This window comes from Diabrotica virgifera, chromosome 4 (genome assembly GCF_917563875.1).
Source record: "Diabrotica virgifera virgifera chromosome 4, PGI_DIABVI_V3a".
NCBI lineage: Eukaryota > Metazoa > Arthropoda > Insecta > Coleoptera > Chrysomelidae > Diabrotica > Diabrotica virgifera.
The window spans coordinates 242,680,550-242,705,829 of NC_065446.1; the positions used below are offsets into that span (position 1 = coordinate 242,680,550).

Here is a 25,280-nt window from a genome sequence, read left to right on the forward strand (position 1 = left end):
CATGGGACGTTTTCGTAATCTGACTTTCCAAATTTTTAAACTGTTCCTGTTTTAGTGTTCCTGTACATCAAAGTTTGTCCGACTAGACACCGTTAAGCTATTAACAAATTTTCAGCTTGCTATTAATCAATTTTTTTTGGTACGCGGGATCCAGGTCTAATACATATATGTAACTCTAAAAATTAAAGGCATTTTTTACAAAACCAGGATAAAATTTCTGAAAATTTATTTTCAATAAGAAATTTCAATAAGAAATATTATTATATTATCAATAAGAAAAGACATTATATTAATTTATTCTCAATTGAAAACACTTTTAACAAAATATAATAACAAAAGAATAGTAATATACTTACTCAAACTCGAGATCAATTTTTACCATAAATAATAAACACCGTCACATAAAACGCTCAACAAAATAAACAGGTTAGATCAAATCCTCGAACCAACTGCTGAAAAGTAGTAAACAAGTGTCCCTTTAAAGTCTTGCATCATCATCAAGTTAAAATTAGAATCCTTCCCGAATTTAAGGCTAAGATTTTAGCGGTTTCTGCGTTACATATATGTAACGCTAGGAGCTTAAGGGTTAAGTAACCCTTTGCTCACCTGTGTAAATACCAAATGAAAATCTAAAATAATAAAAAATGTTAATGAAAAAATTAACTATACAAATGAGCATAATTTTAGGTGGTGCATAACTTTTGAAACTACGTTTATGATAATTTATTTAATAATATAATATACCTACTACCCACAATTTAAACACATGATGGAATGTAACACTGAAAGACAAAATATAAAGCATAATAGATATTCATATACACATCTTAATTCCCACAAGAAAAACAAGACATGATATTCCTGCTCCTAAAATACAAACGTAGCCATTGAACCGAAATGCATAATAATTGAATACAGGGTTTTACAGAAGTAAATGCTTTCTCATTGAAATTTAATTGAAGACATTTTGAGGCGTTAGAATATACGGGGTTGATCATTAAATAACGTCTTCTAAAATCGGATGTAATTAAAAAAATGAGTGGGGAAATGATCGTATCTTTAGCACCGTTTCAATGTTAAGAAAACCATAACCCAGTAAAAATTCCGATTCGCAGGAGACGGTACGCCTTTTCTATTGACTTCCAGCTATTTCAGTAGAAAAGTAATGGCCAGTAATTTTTAGATTTTTTTCAAGTCCTTCTTCAGCTGAATTTTCTGGGGTATGTGAGCAAATCTTGAGATCCCATGGATATTTTTTTCTATTGGATTTATTATATAAAATATTAATTTGTTTCGTTCCAGATATGTTCGCAAATATATCAAAACTCAGCGATGCAGACAATATTTCAGCAAAAAGTCCTTTTGGTATGCTCCCCGTTTTCAATTGGATTGGTTTAACTGTAACAGAAGCATTATTATCCCATCCTACAGTACAAGCGTTGATAAAGTCAGACGAGAGGTTTGATGTTATGATAACCACGCAATATGCAGTAGAAGCAACAAAAGCTTTAGCTGCCCATTTTGGCGCTCATTTAGTCCTTTTTAATGATATGGCTGCAGCTTGCACGGTAAACCACTTTGTAGGTAACTCAGGTTTACCTTCGTTGAATCCTGAACTAGTATTTGACTATCCATAATTGATGAGTTTTAAACAGAGATTGACTAACACTTTGTACACGATGGCCTCCTATGTGAACCATAATTTGATACAATATCCACCTCAAGCTAAGTTAGTAAAAAAATACATATCAAAAGATATCGACTTAACCAAAGTTCAATATGACGTTGCATTGGTACTCTCAAATTCACATCCTAGTTACAACAATCCAGCTGCATCGGTTCCAAACATGAAAGAAATAGCAGGGTACCACATCAAGGAACCTAAACCATTGCCAGCCGATCTTAAAAAGTATTTGGATGAATCCAAGAACGGAGTCATTTATTTTAGTATGGGTTCTAACATTATGAGTAATAGTTTGCCTAAAGAAAAAAGAGAGAGCATCATGAAAGCTTTGTCTAAACGAAAAGAAAACATTTTGTGGAAATTTGAAGATAACAACTTGCCAGGAAAACCTAAGAATGTGAGAATTGAAAAATGGTTGCCGCAGACGGATTTATTAGGTAAGTTTTTGACTTTTGTTTTTTAATCGGTAAGGAAAACTCCTTCTTCTCCTAAGTACTTTCTCGAATGAGGTTGGCAATTAAATTGTGGCGATATGGCAAAGTTATGTTTGTCTTATGATTGATGAACTAGTGGGTTTCATCTTATATGGGTTTTTTATTTTCCGTTCTTATATTTTTTTGCCACAGTACCGAGTTCAGGGCTCATATCACCTGTTTTCCCTTTACTATCTTTTCTTTAATATTTTCTTTTGTTTCATCCTGTACTAACTAGTTTTATTCCCAGATATATTATGTATACATTGCAGCTTGTAATTGTCTCCAGTTCCAGGCCCAGGTTCTCCGTTTCTTCCCTTCCTACGCATACATATTTCGTTTTTTGGTATTCACCTCCAGACTCTATTTTCTATATTGCTCTATTAGTTTCCTTGCCATATAAATTCAAGATTTTCCTTGTCCTGTGTAATTACAATTTGGTCATCTGCATATTGTAGCGTGTAGAGTATCGTATCTCCTATCGGTAGTCCATTCCACTGCACTACTTTTTCCATTGTCTAAGGGCTTCATCATCATCCAGCCTCAAAAGTCCACTGCTGAACATAGGCCTCCTCCCCTCGTTTCCAACCCCATCTATCCTGCGCCGCTCTCATCCAGTTTTTATTTACCTTTCTTAAGGTAAAGGGCCTGTCTTAAGGGCTTTATCAATATATGTATAAATATTGAATAATACTGCCGATATACAGCATCCTTGCTTTAGCCCTTTAGTGACCGGAAAACCCATATTTTATTTCCGCTTTTAATTTTGCATCTCGAATTTGTATATACTTAGTTCTTTGAGTGTCTGAATAATAGATACATTTATGCTGGTCTTTTCTAGTACTTCACATAGTATTTAATGGGGACCGTGTCATATGCCTTTGTTAGATCTACCATAAGTAAATGCAACGTTCGGAGTGTAATGTTGCAAAATCTAGTTCTTCATTGTCTTTTTCTGTTTCTGCAATATTTGTTTCCATTTTCTGTTTCTTCGTCTTATACTGGAGCAATTTTTATTAACGTGGAAGTTTTGAACATTGTTTACTAAACAAAGCAACTGCCCCGCGGCAAGCCTTTCGCAGTGCGAATTGACTACGAAAACCTTGCTCGTGCCTTGCCTTTGCTGGTCTGGTTCCTTGCACGTCTGATGAGAATCGGGCTTTACTATCGCTATATCATCTGCATAGGCGATTAGTTCAACTCATTTTGCGGTTTTCAGATAATGACCAGAAAGGGCCATAAATCCTGCATCTGCCTTTTAAGGATGAAAAACCTTTTTGGATTTTAAGAAATTGACATAATAACGAGTGTGACCTCTTTGGGCATAGTAATCCATTAGTGTTTCTTTGAAAGAAACATTAATCTTACAAAATCTGTTTAAGGGATAATATTTCGTTCTCGAAATCAACGGCATATGGTTTGTATATCACATGTGGATTTTAAATGACCAATGCCGTTTCGTTTTGAGAAAAGTAATTAAAAATTAAGAAAATAGAATTAGCAAAAATAGTAATTAAAGCGTATCGCTATAGAATCTTACTACTTCTTTGAATTTATATATTTTTCATTTTGTGTTTATTGTCAGGTATTGTTCTTGTATGTATTCTCGTTCTGTCCATTCCATATATTTAGTCTTTTTTTCGTTTATGTATATCCCTTTCTTTCTCCCTATGGCCTCTCATCTTTTAATTCTTGTTTACTTCTGGCTATCAGTACTATGTCATCAGCGAAAGCCAAGCATTGGTGTTTTCGTTGATATACAAGTTCTGTCCTGTTAATTTCGGCTTCTCTGATGACAAGTTCAAGAAGAATATTGAAAAACAATGATGACAGTGGGTCTCCCTGTCGTACCCCTTCACCGACCTTAAACTTATTTGTTTCCTTTCCATTTATTTTAACCCTATTCTCTGTTTCTCTGAGTATAACTTTTATCATCCTTATTAATTTTTCACTAATTCCAATTTCATATAGTGCCTTGTATATCTCTTTTCGTTTTACTCTGTCAAAAGCTTGTTTAAAGTCGATGAATAGGGCCACTGTAGATTTCCCGTATTCGTAGCTTTTCGCTTGTATTTCACGCAGCAGGAAAATTTGATTCACCGTGCTGTGTCCTCTTCTGAATCCACATTGATATTCTCCTATGTCATTATCTATCTTTTGTGTTATCTTGTCTTTTATATGTACTGCAAGTATTTTATATGCAACGTTTAGTAGCGCTATTCCTCTGTAATGACGGCATAAACTTTTGTCGCCTTTTTTTGAATTGGACACAGTGTGGCTTCAGTTCATTCTTTTGGTATGTGTTCTTGTTCCCAAATTTCTTTTATCAACTTTTCAAAATTGTTAATTAGTACTGGTTAGGGGTCGCCAAGTTCTTGAAAATTTCAAGATTTTGTCTTGATCTTGTCTTAATTTTCTTTAGTATTTCTTTAGATTGGTTCCAATCTTACTTGGATGATAGGAAACAACTGGTTAGAGCAAATGATACAGACTCTAGTCTCAAAAACATTGTATGTGGGGTACCTCAAGGTTCAGTATTGGGTCCTCTACTTTTCCTTATCTTTATTAATGACATCACTAGTTTAAAAATCGATGGAAAAATCTTTCTTTTTGCTGATGATACCAGTACCACTTGGAGCAACTCAAATATTGCAACTCTTCATGCTACTATAACTTCTGATCTACTTATAATAAAAACCTGGTCTGACTCTAATTTACTCTCGTTTAACGTAGATAAAACAGTAGCATTGTCTTATAAACGAGTCCTTCAACCCTTACCTCTTAATAACAGCCAGATCAGTACCGTTGATTCTGTAAAATTTCTTGGTATTTTTTTAGACAGCAACCGTAAATGGTCCCACCATATCGATTTGTTAAGGAAGAAACTATCCTCAGCTTGCTATGCTATAAGATCTGTTTCGAATGAACTCAATTTAGCATCTTCCAAAATAACATATTTTTCTTTGTTCGAGTCACATCTTCGTTATGGTCTTCCTTTTTGGGGTTCTGGTACAGCTGCCCAATTCGATGTTATTTTCAAATTACAAAAAAAAACAATTAGATATCTGTTTGGCCTCAGAAGAACAATACATTGCAGAAGTTACTTCAAAGATCACAGAATTTTAACCCTTCCATCATTGTATATTTTAGAAACTGTTTGCTTAATTCGTAAACATCTACATGTCTTTCCACCAAGACCTAATCATGACTACTTCACGAGAAATTCTACGTTTGACGTCTATATGCCGACCCCGTCCTCTGAGTTAGTCAAGAAATCTATATTATATTCCGCAAAAAAACTTTACAACCATCTCCCTCTACAACTTAAATCTGCAGCATCTTTCCCCAAATTCCGTAAACTGACAAAAGCCTACCTATCTGAAAGACCATATTATTCAGTAGAAGATTTTCTTAATCAATAACTAAGAAATTACAGTACCCTTTGCACAAGTAATATTTTTATTATCATTTTTTTGTCTATATTTGGGTGTCATATGCAGCAGCTTAACTTTTAAACTTATTAATTACTAGGTAGACTATGCATTTGCAATTTACTTAAATTTTGCAATTGATTACTTCTGTTTAACTTCATTATTATTGTTATTATTGTAAATATATTGTCGATTTATGTAATTTTAGTAAATTGGTTTGTTATTGTTTTGTTTTCTTGACTTTTTATAAGCTTTGTCGATAAAATTGTACAATTTTTCATGACAATAAAGCATATTTCTATTCTATATTCTATTCTATTCTAATTTCAAGACAAGATCAAGACAAGAAGTAATTTTAGATTTCAAGACAAAACAAGAAATTTTATGTCAATACCAAGATTTCTTGTCAAGAAAACAAGAAATCTTGAAATATCTTGACTAATAATGAAAACTCTAAAAACGTATTTATTTGTGAAAAAGATAATATATTTAAAATAGTATTTTAATTTATTGAACACTTTTTGCTAAAATAATTTACAAAAATGTAAATTAAAAGTAATAAATGATACTTGCCTAATCCTGTTGAAAATAAAATTGCAAATTAGATTTTATTTTAAATAACAAATTTAGCACATTTTTAAATCTGAATTGATAAGTCATGAATTAAGGCAGATAACACTTCTTATGGAGTCAACGCCTAGCTGATTTCTTGGCTTTGTTATTGTATAAGCTGCTCTTGAAAATAGCCTTTGCGCAGATACAGATGTTGCTGGCATTCCGAGAAAATTCTTGGCCATTTTCGATAATGACGGGTAGACATTTTCGTGTCTTCTCCACCAATCTTCAAGTATATTCTCAGAATCTTCTGACCTAGGCTTATTTAAGTATTTTTCAATTTCATACTTCCAAGTTCGTAAGTTAACATTACCAGCTTTCTTAAATAGGTAAGAGATCTCCAAATCAAATTCGTTATCTTCTTTTTTAGGACTAAGGGCTCTGGTATTGGATTTTGTAGATTGTGTAGATCATTCTGGGATTTATTAAAGTAGATAGCTTTAAATATTTCTTCAAATTTTTGTACTGCCTCTGATTGTAGAAGCTTTTCCCAAGATGAAGAGGAAAATGCCTCTACTTTATGGCGGGGATCCAAAATACGAACTATACAGTATATCCAATTAGTTTTGTTATAGTGTTTCAGTATTTTATCGCTCGCAGCTTAAATATTACTATAAAAATATGAAGTATATATATACTTAAAAGTTCATGAGCCAATATTTCCAGTTTGTCTACAAGTAAGTTTATTCCAATTATCGCCAACGGGAATGTGCAATATTTTCTCTTTCGCGTATTGAAGAAACTGTTTTAAAGCCTTTCAGATACTGACAAAATTTACTGATCAGAACCCATTCTTTATCTAATATCTTGCAATATCTTGAAAAATACTAAAGCAGTATAATTTATATAATTTTCTACTTGGATTTTATCCTCCAAATTCGAAATCCTTTTCGATGCCTAAACTGTTTCGATTTTGTTCAACAACTTTTATGAAATCCTGGACAGCTAAGTTTATTATATGTGCGAGACATAAAAAATCCTTATTTTTGTAGTCAAAACCAGGACCTAAAGTTTCCAGAGAACGTACCATTATATAGTTATATAACAGCGGCATTATCAATTGTCACACCTTGAATGTAGTCAAGCACATCATAAAATTTTAGCACCTCAAAGAGAATCTTGGCAACAGATGCACCTGTATGGCTTTCTTTAGCAGGCACAAATTCTAAAATAATTGCCTGAATTTATGAAAAAAGGTCACCGGTGAATCACCGGACCGAATAATCAAGAAATTTCAAGAACTTGAAATTTCTTGAATCATGACAAGATATAAGATGTCAAGAAAACGTCAAGACAAGATTTTTTAAAATTTTTTATTTTTAGCTCATCCAAATATAAGACAAGAAGTTGTTATCAAGACAAGAATTCTTGTCTTGCCGACCCCTACTACTGGTCCTTCATATTTAAATTTTTCAGCTGTTACTTCATCCTTTCCTGTGCTCTCGTTTTTGTTTAGTTTGTCTATTATTTCTTTTATTTCTTTTTCATTAGGCGGTCTTTCCTCTGTTTCGTTTTGATCAGTATTTTCATTCGGTTCTTCTTCTTCATATTCTGTTGTGGGTATTTCATTTAGTAGCTCGAAGTATTCTTTCCGTCTGTTATTCGATTATGGTTAATTGAATGTACAGCAGGAAAAATGAAAGAATACCCATGAACGAACATATAAAACACGCTGTATTTTCCTGTTACCGTGTCACACAAAAAATTGGCCAGTGCAAGTACTGTAACAATAATTATTGTGTGACACGGTGACAGGAAAATACAGCGTTTTTTATATGTTCGTTCATGGGTATTCTTTCATTTTTCCGACATGTAAAGTGAATTATTAATTCTGTCGAATTATTTTTAGCTCATCCAAATATTAAACTATTCATTAACCACGGAGGATTATTGAGCATTATCGAAAGTATTTACCACGGAATAACAACTATATCTATACCTCTAGTTAACGATCAACAATCCAATGCCAGACAAGCTGAAAGAAATGGCCATTGTATTGTTGTAGACTATCATACACTTACAGAAGAAGAACTTTCGGCTGCTATAGAGGAAGCTCTTTCTAATCCAAAGTAAGTATATTATTAAAGAAAGACAATTTCAGATTTAGTTCCGATACAGAGACCATTCACTTGTTAGGGGAGTCAATAGAGATTTTGACTTCGAAAAAAATCAAACAAGATAGACCTTTTTGTAATTTGATTAAGAAATGTTTAATAAAGAATATATCAAAAAGTACTACTTCAGAAGTGGGTGCTTAATTTTTTATGAAACAAATGAGCTGCGAAATTAGTTGTTTTTTCTAAATAACTCCGAAAATATAAATCTTAGAAAAAAACTGGCTTAACCATTGAAAAATTCAGAAAATTTTACAAAAAAACCTTATATAAAGATTTTTCTAGAATTATATCTATAGCTTCTATAATTTTTTTATTTATAACGCTAAAGTCACCTTTCTCACAAACATTGGCGCACTGTAAAGTAGCGTTTGGTGAAGTGCACGGTTGAGTTATTTTAATATAATTCTTTATCTAATGGATCGAATGAAATTTTGCAAATTGGACATGAAAGAAGAACAGTTAAGCTATCTTATGGTTATATGTATTAAAAAGACATACATAAAATGTATGGGCATAAATACGGTGAGACTTACATGAATTTTGTTTAAAAATGATTTAAAAATGTGTAACTATACCAAATTTACATTCAGGATGCAGTAGAAATAAACAAACAAAGACACGTTAAACTAGAAGCACTCCCGAATCATAATTTACAATGTACAAACTTTGGAAATCATGATTTGGGATTTACAATGTATATACATTGTAAATTATGATTCGGAAGTGCTCGTAGTAGCATTTAACGCGTCATGGTTTATTTATTTCTACTGCATCTTGATTGTAAATTTAGTATAGTACAATTTTACCTAGAAAACTCTCAAATTTGCACAACTTACGTTTCAAACATGTTACTAAACGATGTTTTATTCAAAAAAAAATCTCAAAATTTAGTTCAAATGACACGACCGACGTTTCAAAAAATGTAATTTTTGAAAACTTCGCAGTTTTACAAAATTACTACCATTTTAGCGGTTTTATTCAAGTTTGGACAGATTTATTACAATTTTATAGGTGTTTTCTTAAAGATTAGGATGTAATCTTTAAAATGCAATAAAGAATTTCTTTTTGAGAAAATTAAGAAAGATAAAAAATGTTTATACAAAGTGATCAAAACTTTTTTCTGTAAAACTTACCTAAAACACATTTAATAATAAGCATCAACAATAATAAATGTTCAACAAAAAAATTTTTTAAAGCTCTTATACAGTATGTCTGCGTAAATATATTATTATAACTTGTGATAACTTTTTTATTATCAGTTTTAGGAAAAAAAGTTTTTATAAAATACTTTCTAAATAAAATCCTTTATAAAATACTCTGCATCGTATAGAATCTAAGATGCAATCATCAAATATCAAATTTTATTAATTTTATACGAGGTATGTCAAAAAATATAAAGTTCACTCAAGAGTAAAGTACCTTTATATTTCACAATATCGAAAATTGTTATTAAGAAAAGTTGTTTGGAATTAAAAACTATGTTTCAATTTTCAATTACATCCTTCTATTTAATTGAAATATTGTGAACTATAAAGGCACAACTCTTAAGCGAAATTAATATTTTTTTACATACCTCGTATAAAATTGAAAAAGTTCGATATCTGATGGTTGTATCTTAATCACTTGTTTTGGTAAAATTTATAATAATAGTATATTACTTTATGAGGCGGAGAAGCATGACTTTTCTTGACGCGCCCGATATTACGCGCCGAACGAAGTGAGGCGCGTAATAGAGGGCAAGTCAAGAAAAGTCGCTTCTTTGCCGAAAAAAGTATACTATTTTTTCTTCAAACGTAGCAATTTTCAACCATAAATAGTACAATTCATATGCTATTTTTACTCGAAATTAACTGTGACAACTATCAAAGTCGTCTAGATGTTAGAAATTAAAATAATTAAGTCATGATTCGCCAACATCGGGAATGATTGCTGAAAGTTGTGCTGGACCATCAGTATCATCAACAATTACCAATGCGTATCAAGAGTCGGGAACATTTTTGCAAGGTTTCAATTTTGAAAATGCCTCATTAACTAATTGTACTTTTAATATTACTATAAATAAAAATGATGTTTAATTGTTGTTAATGACATTTGTATTGTTGCTTTGTGACATGTTTCATATTGTTGCCATGACAACATTTTTCCCTCCGCGCCGTAAAGAAATGGGAAAAAAAACTGCTGCCGGCGGAGACATCAAACTTTGACAGGATCAAGTTAGATAAGTAATGTCATCATTATTTGACGTTTGAAGAAAAAATAATTATCATAATTATTGTCATAAAGTGATGGTGGTTTTTCGTAATTTTAGAAAAAATTGAAAAAAATTTTTCAATTAGGATGTAATTTTTTGATATTCTGGAATATAAAGGTGCTTTAATCTTTAACGAAATTCATATTTTTGGCATACCTCATTTAAAATTGACAAAATTTGATATCTGATGGTTGAGTTTTAGATTTTAATCTATTCAGAGCATTTTATGAAAAATAAGTTTTTTTTTCGTAAAATTGACAATAAAAAAGTTTCCTATATAGTTCCTAGCTACGCTGACATACTGTATAAGAGCTTCTGTATAAGAATTTTCAAATTGTATTGCCATATTCAGCATAATCAAAACAAAATAGAGACATATAATTTGATCAAAGTAAAAAGATGAATTCAACGATATTTTTAAAAATATTAATACAAAACAATTGTTATTGTTTAAACAAGTAATAAACAATTAGCGACAAAATCTGTGGGTAGAACTTTTTACTTTAACATGTATATATAAACTAACAAAAAAAGTTTTAGAAAAATATAAGCTTGTTTGAATTTTTCCGAAACTATGCATGTTTTCGTTCTATATTGACTCCCCTATTAGACCAAGGGGCAGCGCTGAAAAATCTCTTTGAATTTACTAAAGCTAGATTTTTCACAATCGATTACAGTGAGTGTGTAGAGAAACACACTGCGGTCGGTCAATCGAAACGTAGAACAGGGGTTACTGACAGACTTGCTTTCCTGCGAAGGTAATTAAATCCATTTACTAAGGCTGAAAATCAGTACACACATTCTAAATTAAATATAAATATATTAGTTATTATATTCAGTTATTAAAACTGACAGTGCCCATTAAAATCTGCTCTTAATAAAATTAACTATTTAGCGAGTTAATTAGTAGAAAAAAGAACACTTGGTGTGATTTAAAAACTGATATTGATTGAGTGCGATAAACAGTGCTATAAGCGACCCCCAATGGGGGAAGCTTTTTCCCCAGGGACACCATTAGGTGAAAACTTTTCAGGTGCTAGTGAAAATAGTGAAATGGATATTATTGATTCAAGTTTAATAGAAAATTTGGATGATTCTACTGCGAAAATTACAACTAAAACCAGAGATGTTATTAAAGTGCCGACACAACAAATTCCACCTCCGCAAAAAGTTGTAGAGAAAAAATTGTTCAACGTTGCATCAGATAAGTACAATTTTAATAATGTTTATGTATATATAGAAAAATCAAACAATCAGGATATTGGCCGTTTACATCCACTTACTGTTGCGGACATTTTGCATAAAAAATTGAACATTCCTAATATTATTGAAATAAAAGCCATTGGAAAAAACAGAATTAAAGTTTTGTTAAGGTCAATCGTAGATGCAAATAATTTAGTTAAAAATATAAAATTAAAAGACCAAAACTTAGTAGCATATGTCCCTAACCATTTACTAGAAATAAGAGGCCTAATAAGAGATATTGATACTCAATACGATGAAAAGTATTTGTTAGATAATAGTAAATCTCCCTCCCCCATAATAGCCTTTAAAAGAACTTACAGAAAAGTTGACACCGATGGAAAAACTAACTATGTACCCAAAAGGACAATGATAGTCACCTTCGAAGGAAATATTCTCCCTAGCTATATTTCAATAAATAGTGTATTTTTTCCTGTTGAAACCTACATTGGCAAAGTAACACAGTGTTACAATTGCTTAAGATTTGGACATATTTCCAAGCAGTGTCGCAGTCCACAAGCACATTGCATAAAATGTGGAAAAATCAAAAATGAAGATCATACATGTCAAGATAATGATGTTCAATGCATACATTGTGATAGTAAAGATCATGTTTCCATATCCAAGAAGTGTCCAAAATACGAACATCAAAAGAAGATAAAGAACGTGATGATTGAGCAAAAAATTTCCTTTATCGAGGCAAAAAATTACTGTGAATCGTCCTTCTCGGGATTGTTTATTCAGAATAGATTTTCCACACTAGACAATATCGAAGACAGTTTTCCTCCCCTCCCAACATCTTCAAAAAAATCATCCCCTTCTACTACCACACATAAAAATCAAAACATTTCAAATAATACATCCCAATCCCAACCCTCCTCAAGCCACTATAATATAGCTAAAAAACGAAAAATATCACCAAACCAAACACAAAACAATTCACCCATGTTCCCTTTTAATTTTGGGCCCTCCAAACCCCTTCCTGCTAATTTAAAACCCCCAATTTGTCAAAACAAATCAGATCAAAGAGTATTGGAAACACTAATTTCCAATTATATTTTTAATTTGATTACAAATATTCAAACTGTAGATGATATAAAAACTATGAGTCAAGATAGTATTTACCATGGTATAAAAACGATTTTAGAGGATATCACTCATAAATAACATGTTCCCAGAACTTAAATCATTAAAAATTTTGCAATGGAACGGTAGATCCGTTGTTTCGAATAAAAATAGTTTAATTCATTTTTTAATAACTGAAAATATTGATATTGTATTATTAAGTGAAACCTGGTTCAAACCAAATCAAAATTATACATTTAAAGGTTATAATGTAATTCGCCAAGATAGATATGACGGGTATGCAGGTGTTGCAATTTTAATTAAAACAACTATACCATTTCGTGAAATAAATATTAGAAACAATTTTAATGAGGGAATTTTAGTTTGCGGTGCTATCGTTAAATGTAACACAATAGAATTAAGTTTTTTATCTATATATAGACCTCCAAATATTAGTACATCCAAAAACGATTGGATAAATATCTTCTCACAAATCAAATCACCTTTTTTAATTGGCGGAGATATGAATGCTCATCACTCACTATGGGGCTCACTGCGTAATGATCCAGTTGGTAACCAAATTGTTAGCAGTATCGAAGACCTAGATCTTGTAATTTTGAATAATGGAGAACCTACATATCTTCCTAGATATGGTACTCAAAAATCTATGATTGACATTTCACTCTGCACAGCTAATATAGCCAGTAAATTTACTTGGTCAGTTTTATCTGACACCTTAGGCTCGAATCATTTTGCTATATCTATGAATTTTTCAATAACAAACACCTCACAAGAAATAATTTATCCAAAAAGCAAATGGAATATCAAGAAAGCCAATTGGTCCCTGTATACATCCTTAATTGAAAACATGTTTTCCAACTACAATAGCTCTTTCAATACTTATCAAAATTATAGTTTTCTATTAGATTGCATTAATGATGCTGCAATTAGATCTATTCCTCAATACAAAATTTTTAAATCTAAAAATCGATCGCCTCCACCATGGTGGGACCCAGAATGCGATCTGATAATCAATGACAGAAAAGAAGCATTAGCATTGTATAAACGTTCACCAAGCCTTGATAATTATCTAAATTGTCAGAAAGTTACTGCTCATACTAAAAAGCAGTTGAAACAAAAAGCCAAAGCTAGTTGGATTAAATGGTGTTCTAATTTAAGCAAAAATACCTCCTCTAAGGAGATATGGTCACAGGCCAACAAAATGAATCGAAAAGCATCTATTAGTATAAAACCCTTCAATGATAATCTATTAGACGACTTTTTTAATAAAGTATGTCCTCCTTTTGCTCAAAATTCACCTACACGATCTACACAAAGTCATCATTCAAATAATCACTTCCTGTTAAAACCATTTACTGAAACTGAATTAGATTTTGCCCTTAAAAACCGCATAAATACTTCTCCTGGTATCGATCATATAAAATACCCCATGTTAACCAACCTTCCAGATGTTGCTAAAAAACTTCTTTTAAATGTCTTCAATGATATCATCCAAAAAAATATAGTTATCGATTCTTTCAAAGACATCTTAGTTGTTCCTATCCTTAAACCCGGAAAAGACCCAAACATCGTAAGTTCATATAGACCAATATCCTTACTGTCTTGTATTTTTAAAACTTTAGAAAGGCTTATAAAATTTAGATTAGATTGGTGGTTACAAAAAGAGAATTTACTTCCAGTAAACCAGTTTGGTTACAAAAGAGGTTTTGGAACTCTAGACGCTTTAACAACACTTGTTGTAGATGTACAGAATAACTTAACTAAAAATAACTACTTAGCAGCACTATTCTTAGATATTGAAGGAGCATATGACTCAGTTTGTTTATCAACCTTAAAACATAAAATGGTAAATTTTTTTCATATGCCAATTGCTTTCGTTAACACAATAATCGGTTTCTATACAGATAGGGTAATTTACATCAGAGATCATAATAATAAACTAATAGGACCTCGACATAATTATTACGGTATACCACAAGGCTCAGTATTATCACCAATTTTATTTAATCTGTACACCTCTGACATACATAAGATGCAAATAAACAACATCCCATTCAAAATCATACAATATGCAGACGACTTTTGTGTCTATATGGAAAGCAAGAAATATGAAAACGGTATGCAAAACCTAAGTACAGTTTGTAGTTCCCTATTTCCATGGTTCTTAGAGAACGGCTTAAATTTATCAATTAAAAAATCAGCAGTATCTGTCTTTACAAGACACAATCTTCCTATAAACCAAGATGTATTACTTAGTGATCAATCTTTTACATTTAAAAATAATGTCAAATATCTGGGACTCATTCTGGACAAAAAACTAACTTGGAAACCACACATACAATATATGCTGGATAGATGTAGCAAAGGTATTAATTTCCTTAGAATGACAACTAGAGTGTGGTGGGGCTGCGATGTTGAAACATCTTTATTGTTTTATAGAGCTTATATACGATCCATTATAGATTATGGTGCTACTCTCTACGGTTCTGCTTCCAAAAACCTTTTAAGAAAAATTGACGTTTTCCAAAACTCTGCCTTAAGAATCTGTTTAGGTGCTATGAGATCTACTCCTATACAACCAATACATGTTGAAGCTTCTGAGCCTCCTTTAGAGATTAGAAGAAATTTACTAAGCGAAAAATGGGTACTTAAAGCACACACTACAAATTTCGAATTATTTTCCAGTATATGTCATCTTAACGAATCAGATCTTACTCACAAGTATTGGATTAAAAAACCATCTCCGCCTTTATGTACTGCATTACAGAACAATCCTATTTTTTCAAAGGAATTAAACACAGTAGACAAAAACTTAGACTACTTTGCTCTCTTCCATAAAACTGATGTAATAATACCCACATACAACGAAAACAACATAATCAGCAACAATATCCTGAAATCTATTTTGAACTGCTACAGTGATGCAACAGTTATATACACAGATGCATCTAAATCAGGAGAAGGGTCTGGCTGTGCGTATTTTTTACCCTCAGGAGGTTTCGAATTCAAGTACAAACTTCCCAATGAGTTTTCAATTTTCTCTGCGGAATCATTGGCCATACTCGAAGCGTTGAAATATATTAAAAACTCTTATACTAAAAAAACGTTAATTCTTTCAGACTGCCTATCAGTTTTACAGAATATCAAAAATACTTTTTTGCCCAAAACATTTAGTAATCCTTACATATTTTTAATAAAGGATATGTTAAAGCAGTTAGAAGACTCTGGCTTCAATATAAAATTTATTTGGGTTAAGGCACATATTGGACTCAAAGATAATGAGTATGTAGACTACTTAGCCAAATCCAGTATAACATCAGGCACTTTATTGTCATATTCTTTATGTGTATCAGATGTTATTACTATTTTTAAAAGAAACCAACTATCGATATGGAAAGATCAATGGAATCTTTACTGCTTAACAAACCCCACAAGATACACCACTTTACAACCAGTGATTCCACAAAATACATGGTTTAAGAGTTTTAAAGCTCCACGTAAATATATAACAACTATAAATCGATTACGTTTTGGGCATGCTTGCTATCCAAGTCATTTATATAAAATAAATGTGATTGAAGACAATAATTGCAAACATTGCGGAAAGCAGGGTGATCTTGATCATATCTTTTTTGAATGTACTAAGTTTCAACAGCATTCAAACTCTCTCTATAAAAATTTAATTCAACTTGATATGCATGCACCATTCAATATACAGTCTTTGCTGGCTACAGGCTCACAACAAATATACAATATCATTATAGATTTCTTGTCAGATACACGCACAGTCCTATAAGATTTGTACGCGGGCATGAGATTTTTTATGATTTAAGTTCAGATTTGCATCTTTTTTTTTTCATAAATGTTTTATCACTTTATCAGAGTTCCATTATTGTTTTTATTGTATTATTATTGTATTGTATTATTTATTGTGTTACTATGTTGTTTCTGTTTATTTTGTATTAGGATTAGGATTGTATTTTGTTTATTGCAACTGGCTGAATGACTAATGTCTATGCCATTAAATAAAAAAAAAAAAAAAAAAAAAAAAAATATTCAGTTATTATAGTCGGTCATCTGTATGACGGGACAGAGCCGCTCGGTCGGCCCCAATAGTCGATTGAGGAAATGAAGCATTTTGGCTCGCAATTTTTTCGTCCAGCATGGATTTACTTGAAATTTTCACAGAAGGTAGGGAATAGTCCAAGGATCATTTTTTGTATCATGCCGCTATTATACGCTAAAACTTTGGGGGTGGTTACCACCCCATCTCGGGGATGGGAATGTTTTATTACATTTTAACCACGTAATTCGATGAAAAGGTGGATTCTAAGAAGAACATGTTTTTTACATTTTCTTCGTAAAACTAATAGTTTTCGTGTTATTTGCGCTTGAATATAACAGTTTTTCGACGAAAAAATCAACTTTTTTAGAGGGTTTTTGAGAATACCTTGAAAAATATTCTATATATTTTTGGCGATAAAAAGTTTCTTCAAAAATGATTTTGTATATTTTTAGAGAGCTATAAGACTGTGTAAATTAAATTTCGTAAGATCCCTTAGTTTTTAATTGGGGCGGGTTTAAAGGGCTCGAATAAGGGGGCGTTTGCTGGTAAATAGAGGTTTTAAACAGCTATATCTGGTTAAAATCTATGCACATGTTAATTTTAGTCATTAAAAAAGCTGCAATCTAGTTTTTATAATTTTTTTCGTATTTTCAGTATTTTCGGAGATAGTTTGAAGTAAAATTAGACATTTTAAATAGGTCAAACTCCTTGAGTGTATTTATAATATAAATATAAAAGGAACTACAGAAAGGTAAAGACCAATTTTGAATTAGGAAGGTAGGCAGGGGGTTGTTCTCACTGATTTTTTCGTAGAGAAAAGTAGGTACCGACATTTTTTTGATTATAAGCCGCTTAATTTTCATGCTAGAAACTTATTATTATTTTTTTTTAATCTAATTGTATACTTGAAAAAAGATTATTTAAGTTCTCCTCTAAAAACGCAAATATTTCCCATTATTTGGCTTTGAATATTTCAAATTATGCATTTGACGAAAAAAGCTAACTTTTAACATGCCGTATCTCGGTTTGTATTGGTCTTAAAGATATTATTGCAAAAGAATATTTGGTTTGTGTTACTAAAAGATACAATTTTGATATCTATAGTTTTTTTTGATTAAATGCATATTTTTCGAGGTATTCTCAAAAAACCCTCTAAAAGTCGATTTTTTCGTTGAAAAACTGTTATTTTCAAGCGCGAATAACTCGAAAAAGTTTAGTTTTACGAAGAAAATGTAAAAAACATTTTTTTCTTAGAATCACTCTTTTCATCGAATTACATGGTTAAAATGTAATAAAAAATTCCCACCCCCGAGATGGGGTGGCAACCACCCCCAAGGTTTTAGCATATGATAGCAGCATGATATAGAAAATAATCCTTGGACTATTCCCTACCTTCTGCGAAAATTTCAAGTAAATCCATGCTGGACGAAGAAATTGCGAGCCAAAATGCTTCATTTCCTCAATTGACTATTGGGGCCGACCGACCGGCTCTGTCCCGTCATACAGCTGACCGACTGTACTAACTTTTATTTATATTTAATTTAGAATGTGTGTACTGATTTTCAGCCTTAGTAAATGGATTTAATTACCTTCGTAGGAAAGCAACTTTGATACCCTCTCAGTAACCCCTGTTCTACGTTTCGCTTGACCGACCGCAGTATGTTTCTCTACAAAATCACAGTAATCAACTGTGAAAAATCTCCTTCTCCGTCTATATATGCACATTTCATCCTCTTGGACTCCTCAGATCGAGTCGTGCTCTCTCACAGATTAAGAAACTTAGTGGTGGTACGATGAATTGCGACAGAAAGTTAGGGAGAAGAAAGAGGGTAGAAAGACGTATGTGATGTCTAAAAGAAACTAAGAGAAGGATACATACAAGGTAGCAAAAAGGTTAGAAAAGCGCGCTGTAACTACTGATAAGAAAAGAGGTATATTATATGAAAAGTTGGAAAAACACCCCAGGGGATGAATAGCTACACTGCATTGCTAAATCTTGTTGCATATGATCAAAAACAGATTAAAAACCTATCTACCTTTTTATGATCATTTTTCAGTGCGTAACAAATGATAGGAAAAAGGGTAAGTCCGTGATAATACAGATTTATGACATTTATTCTAACATGACATTTTAGTTAAATCTGACAGTTGTCACATTTTATTTTCAATTTGGAATAAAAACAAATCAAATGTGTTTCTTGAATTTATAAAATGGTATTTTCTTTGATTTGTATAGTCTTATAAATTATACAGATTATATTTGTAATATTATTATCTAATTAAAAAAAATTATTTTTTATTATGGCGCCATCTATCCACAAATAGAATAACTAGAATAAATGTTAAAAAAATATCACCGACGAAATGTAATCACCGACGTGCCTTTTTTTCTGTCACATACAATTTAATGCGTTAGAAAGAAATCGAAAAACTGTGACGCACTGAAAGATGATCATGAGAAATACTGTACATTACCAAATACCTCAGGAACAAGCGGGGTTTGTAAAGGGTAAAGGTACAAGGGAACAAATCCTGAACCTGAGACAACTCATTGAAAAGTCTAGAGAATTTCAAGTACCTATGATTATATGCTTCGATGACTACCAAAAGGCATTTTATTGTGTAAGCTGGATAAATCTGTGGTCAATTTTAATAGAAATGGGCGCACCAATGCACCTGGTGACACTTATTAAAAATCTGTACCAGTCTAATATAGCGACAGTACGACTAGATCAGAAGTTCTCAAACCAATTCAAGACCGAGAGAGGTGTTAGACCAGGATGCGTGTTGTCACCTGACTTATTTAACATTTATGGTGAACATGTCATGAGGATGGTTTAAGAAGGATGGGCCGGTGGAGTAACAGTAGCTGGTAGGAAAATCTCCAATTTAAGATTTGCTGATGACACTACACTTATAGCAGCAAATGAGCAAGAAATGTTTGATCTTCTGCGAAGAGTTGAGTACGAAAGAAATAAAGTTGGTCTGAAAATCAATAAAGCTAAGACCAAAATAATGGTGGTCGACAGATTTAACACTATTCAACTGACTAACATATTATAGGAATACCAGATAGTAAACACCTTTGTCTATCTCGGGTCTAGTATAACTAACGGTGGTAACTGTGAAGCAGAAGTTCGGAGACGTATTGGTACGGCAAAAAATGCGATGAGTCGCCTAACTAAAGTTTGGAAAGACAGATCTTTCTCTCAAAATATCAAGATGAGACTGGTGAATGCCCTTGTATTCTCAATATTTCTATACGGAGCAGAGACTTGGACTCTTCGCGCATGCGAGTGCCAAAAAATTGATGCCTTTGAGATGTGGTGCTGGAGAAGAATGCTGCGCATGCCTTGGACAGCTCATAGGACAAACGTTTCCATTCTAAACCAACTCAATATTAAAAAAAAGGCTGTCCACAATATGTCTGCAACGAATTCTGCAGTTCTTTTGTCACGTGGTTTGCAGAGGTGACGACAGTTTGGAGAGATTAATTGTTTCTGGAAACGTTCCGGGGAGAAGATCAAGAGGACGATCACCAACTAGATGGTCTGACCAAATAAAGCATTCAGCTGGAAACTCATTCTGCGAAGCTCTTAGAGCAGCTGAAGATAGAGACCAATGGAGAAATATTGTTAGGAATATTGGAAGAAATCACGATCCTCAGTAATGGGGAAACGACAGGAGAGAGAGAGATTGCTAAATCAAGGACTCCTCAAAGGACTTGATTTACGTGCGTCAGATTAAGGGATTGAAGGGAGCTAAGATCCAATTTTGAAATAAAGTATAAAGTTGCCAAATGAAGAACAAAAGAGGAGAGACAGAGGACGCGGACCCCAAATGAGATTGTAATACCGGAACTACTCAGAGATGACGTTGTAAATGCTTTAAATACTATGATGAATGCTAAGGCAGTAGAACTTAATGGAGATTTGGAAGGCTTTAGTAGAAGGAATCGGTTAAAGCGTTGTGTATATAAAAAAACTGGAGAGTCGTCTCTCGGTCTTCAAGTAACAATACCGTTTTCTTCTTCTGGCAGGTCTCCACATCAACTCCTCTATAATATCTTTCCTTCTCTAAACCAATCAGAACGCACACATACCCCTCTCATTCCAGTCTTTTTTGACCAATAAAATTCGATGGTTTTCAACAACTGCTTAATAAAAGGTCTTAAGACTTTCTCAATTTACAAGGAAAAACGATAACATAACAAATCACTAATCCTTCGGCCTTATACCTTTTCTAATGCTTTGTGATATGACTTCCATTATCTTTTTTTTTTCATGAATGTCTCTACACAAACTATGATACACAAAATTTGAAACACTTAACATTTCTCATACCTGGTTTATTATTTTAAAAATTTAATATTACTGTACTGTGTACAGAGTGTTGCGATTTTGTCGGTCGGTGATTTTATTTTTTGTCAAACTTTTTTTTATATTTTTTTTATAAATTTGGAATTCTAATAATAAATTGCTGATAATTGTTTTCAGATATCGCGAAAATGCAAAAAGCCGCTCTAAAGTCTTCCACGATAGACAAGTAAAACCCTTGGACGAAGCAGTTTACTGGGTAGAATACGTTGCAAGACATAATGGTGCTAAACATCTCAGAGTTGGATATGTGGATTTAGCCTGGTACCAATATTACCTACTGGACGTGTTTGGACTTATATTCGGAACTATATTCTTGGCTTTGTATGTAATAAAGAGGACACTTTGTTTTCTGTACTGTTTTGTTTTTCGAGGGAACGCTAAGAAAGTTAAAACGCAATAAAATTGTTGTACAATAATTTATTAATAAAAGTTTTTTTTTTTAATTTCTTGTTCGTTTCATTAGAGACCATTGAAATGAGAACACTAACACATCAAAATAGAAAACCCCATGGTTTAAAGAAGAAGTGAAGACAAACTGTGAAGAAAACAAGAAAGCCTTTTTACAATACAGAACAAAACAAACACAACAGGCATACCACCACTACAAACGAATCAGGCACGGAACGAATACATTATAGTGCAGTCATTGAAGCTTTTTAGCTCAGAAATTTTTTACTGTGAACCGATTTACATGAAATTTTGGAATCAGGCTTATCCTACCCTTAACTTCAAAATTGATATTGACCCGAACTCCGTTTTCACCCTGGGGGTGGTTGCCACCCCTTTTCGGTGGTGGAATTTTTTTTAAATACCCTCGGATATAACTAGAAGACCTAATTTTAAGCAACAAATGTTGTATAAAGTTTTTTCAAAAACCCAATACTTTTCAAGTTATTGGCAATTGAAAATTCGGAATTTTCTCGCGATTTTCAACAGTTTTTTGCAAATATCTCCAAAAATATGCATTTTAACGTGAATATTATACCAAATAAAATTGTATCAGGTAAAAAAATGAACAAATTGGTTGTTTAAAGAGTGTTCTAAGTGCAATATTAAGCGAGATATTGAAGATCAAAGCGGTTTTTTATTTTGTGTGAAATTTAATCGATGTATTCAATGCCATCTAGCGGAGACTTAATAAATTTTATGCATGCTAATGAGAAACGATTTTATAGTGCTTCAAATAAGCTTTAAAATGAGCAGTGTTAAAAGTCTTTTGTACGTAAAATGAGTGAGCTGTAATGAAAAAAGAGGACATAAGTTCCATTTCCACCAAAATTAAAATTAACGGTATTCCGTCTAGAATCAACTTTAACATAAAAAGTTTGATGGATTCTAGCAGTTTCACTGCTTTGGAACACATATTAAAAAAAAAGAACGATTTTAAGAAAAAAAAAGTTTGTCGAATTTAAAAAAAAACCACCTTCTTTTCATAATATCTCAAAAATAATGAAAGATACGTAAAAAAGTTAATAATAAAAAAATAGGTTTTTTTGACAAAAATTTTGGTTTGTTTGTTTTTCCTCTCACACAAAAATTGACAAAGATATGATTGATTAGAGAGCGCGCGGTAGCGCAACCACAGTCTCTCTTGAGCCCTTTAACCCTTCACCATTTCAAAATAAAAGGTTTTTCACTACATATTATAAAGAAAAAAGTTGTAGCTCTTTTAATTACCTTCACAATGGTTTTTTATAAGTTGTGATAGCTTCAAAATTGAAGTTATGGCCCAAAAACTAAATCATACATATTCAATGTTTTAATTTAGGGGTAGTTTTAAGGGTTAAAGAACTTGAGCATATGATTTTTCAACATAGCTTTTTCGAGAACGTGGAACGATATTTAAATCCTTTTTAGTTTATCAAAAGAAATTTTTTATACAATTTTTAATCGAGGGGTTGATTTTAAGGGTTGACAGTGGGTTAACAATATGACAATTAAGATAGAGAACATAAAATATCATTTTTATTCTATATTTAAATCTTTTTATGTCATACTAAATTAATTTTTTGTAAATTTTTTCGATTTAGGGGTTGTTTGCAAGGGTTGTACGGTTTTCAAGGGGCGAAAATGAGTTTACCATGAGGTTATTGTGTTAGAAAACACTTCACAATGTCACTCTTTATTATTAAACACGTTTTCTAGCGATAAAATGGCTCAATGTCAATTTTTCCATTAAGGGGTTGTTTTCACCCCTTAAAAATAAAAAACCGAGTTCGGGTCAATATAGCTTTTGAATTTAATGGTAAGATAAGCCTAATTCCAAAATCTCATGTAAATCGGTTCATAGTAAACAATTTCGGAGGTAAAAACCTATTTTACGCTTTAATGACTGCGCTATTAGTGAGACAAATAAAAAGGGAGCATTGGCAGAGTTTCTCAAAAAAATGGAACACGATTTCGGCGGAACACAAAAAGGAGTATGGTGAATGATCAGATGACAAAGAAAAGAAACAAACGAATTAATAAGAACGAAATACATTATAAAGGAAACATGGGCAGAATATTTCCGATCTCTATTTGCTAAAGCTGACGATAAAGAAACATACAATTTAAAATTCTTCGTTTGGACTATGACGAAAGTCTTTAATTTTTAAAGCTTGTTGCTGGTATTGTTCTACTAAACTAGTATCAATATATATAATCTTTAGATCTTCTACCCTCTCGGGTGTACTTGTGCTCTGTTAAAAGTGCACAAATCTCTTCCATTGCTTCTTGTCCTGTGCCATAGCCTTAGCGTCCTTCCATGATATTCCTTTTTTGTCAAGAATCCTTGCCATCACTTCGTTCCATGTCTCTCTCGGTCTTCCTCTACTTCTTTTCCCCTGCACCTTCGTTTCCCATATGTTCTTAACTGGTACTTCTGTCTGTTCTTCTTCTTGCAGTACCTTCTCCTATCGGAGGTTGGCTACCATCACAGCAATCTTAACTTTGTTGGCTGCAGCTCTGAACAACTGTATTGAACTGCACCCATACCACTCCCTTAAATTTCGCAGCCACGAAATCCTCCTACGTCCCACATTTCTCTTTCCCGAGATTTTTTCTTGGATTATGAGTCTTAGCAGAGTGTACTTTTCTCCTCTCATCATGTGGCCTAGATATTCCAATTTTTTCGTTTGTATAGTTTTTATGACTTCGCATTCCTTCCCCATCTTCAGCAAAATATCTTGATTTGTTACTCTTTCTGTCCATGGTATTTTCCACATTCTCCTGTAGCACCACATCTCGAATGCCTCAACGTTTTTGATGTTTATCTTTTTCAGTGTCCAAGCTTCCATGCCGTACAGCAGAACGGAGAAAACATAGCACCTTAACATTCCCGTTCTTAAGTTTATATTTATGTCCCGTCTGCATATGAACTTTTTCATTTTGACAAACGGTTGTCTCGCTATCTCTATTCGCCTCTTGATTTCTCTTGTCTGGTCATTACTATCAGTGAACCAAACCCCTAAATATTTGTAGGACGTAACTCTTTCAACTGGCTGATTATTTATGGGTAAATTCACATTGGTGTATAGCTTCTTTGTTACAATCATGAATTTAATCTTTTTGATGTTCAGTTTTAGACCATACTTATTGGTATGAGTGTTTATGTTTTCCATCAAATACTGTAAATTTGCTAGGTTATCTGTTACTATTAGCGTATCATCAGCGTATCGTATATTGTTAATTAACTCTCCGTTAATGTTCATACCAATGTTTTGCTCTAGGAGCGCTTCCTGACATTTTGTTTCGCTATATATATTGAATAGTAGTGGAGAAAGCACACAACCCTGACGCACACCTCGACGAATCTCAATGTCTTCGGTTAACTCATTATCAACCTTGATTTTTGCTGTTTGTCCCCAGTACAACCTGGATATGAGATATGATGTTAATGTCGCGACTGTCGATGTTTTTGCTTCTTAGGATTTCATACAGCTTTTGGTGTCTGAC

General features: G+C 32.5%; 1 protein-coding gene across 1 annotated transcript in view; it reads left to right on the top strand.

The window, feature by feature from the left end:
- The window catches only part of LOC114338945 (UDP-glycosyltransferase UGT5), a 29,897-nt gene extending 8,110 nt beyond the window's left edge, over positions 1 to 21,787 (top strand). Inside the window, 3 exon segments of the mRNA XM_028289567.2 lie at positions 1,303 to 2,121; positions 8,053 to 8,272; positions 21,462 to 21,787. Of these exon segments, the coding sequence (XP_028145368.2) occupies positions 1,303 to 2,121; positions 8,053 to 8,272; positions 21,462 to 21,744 (1,322 nt within the window). The 3' untranslated portion in view covers positions 21,745 to 21,787.
- Positions 21,788 to 25,280: the final 3,493 nt, after the last annotated feature.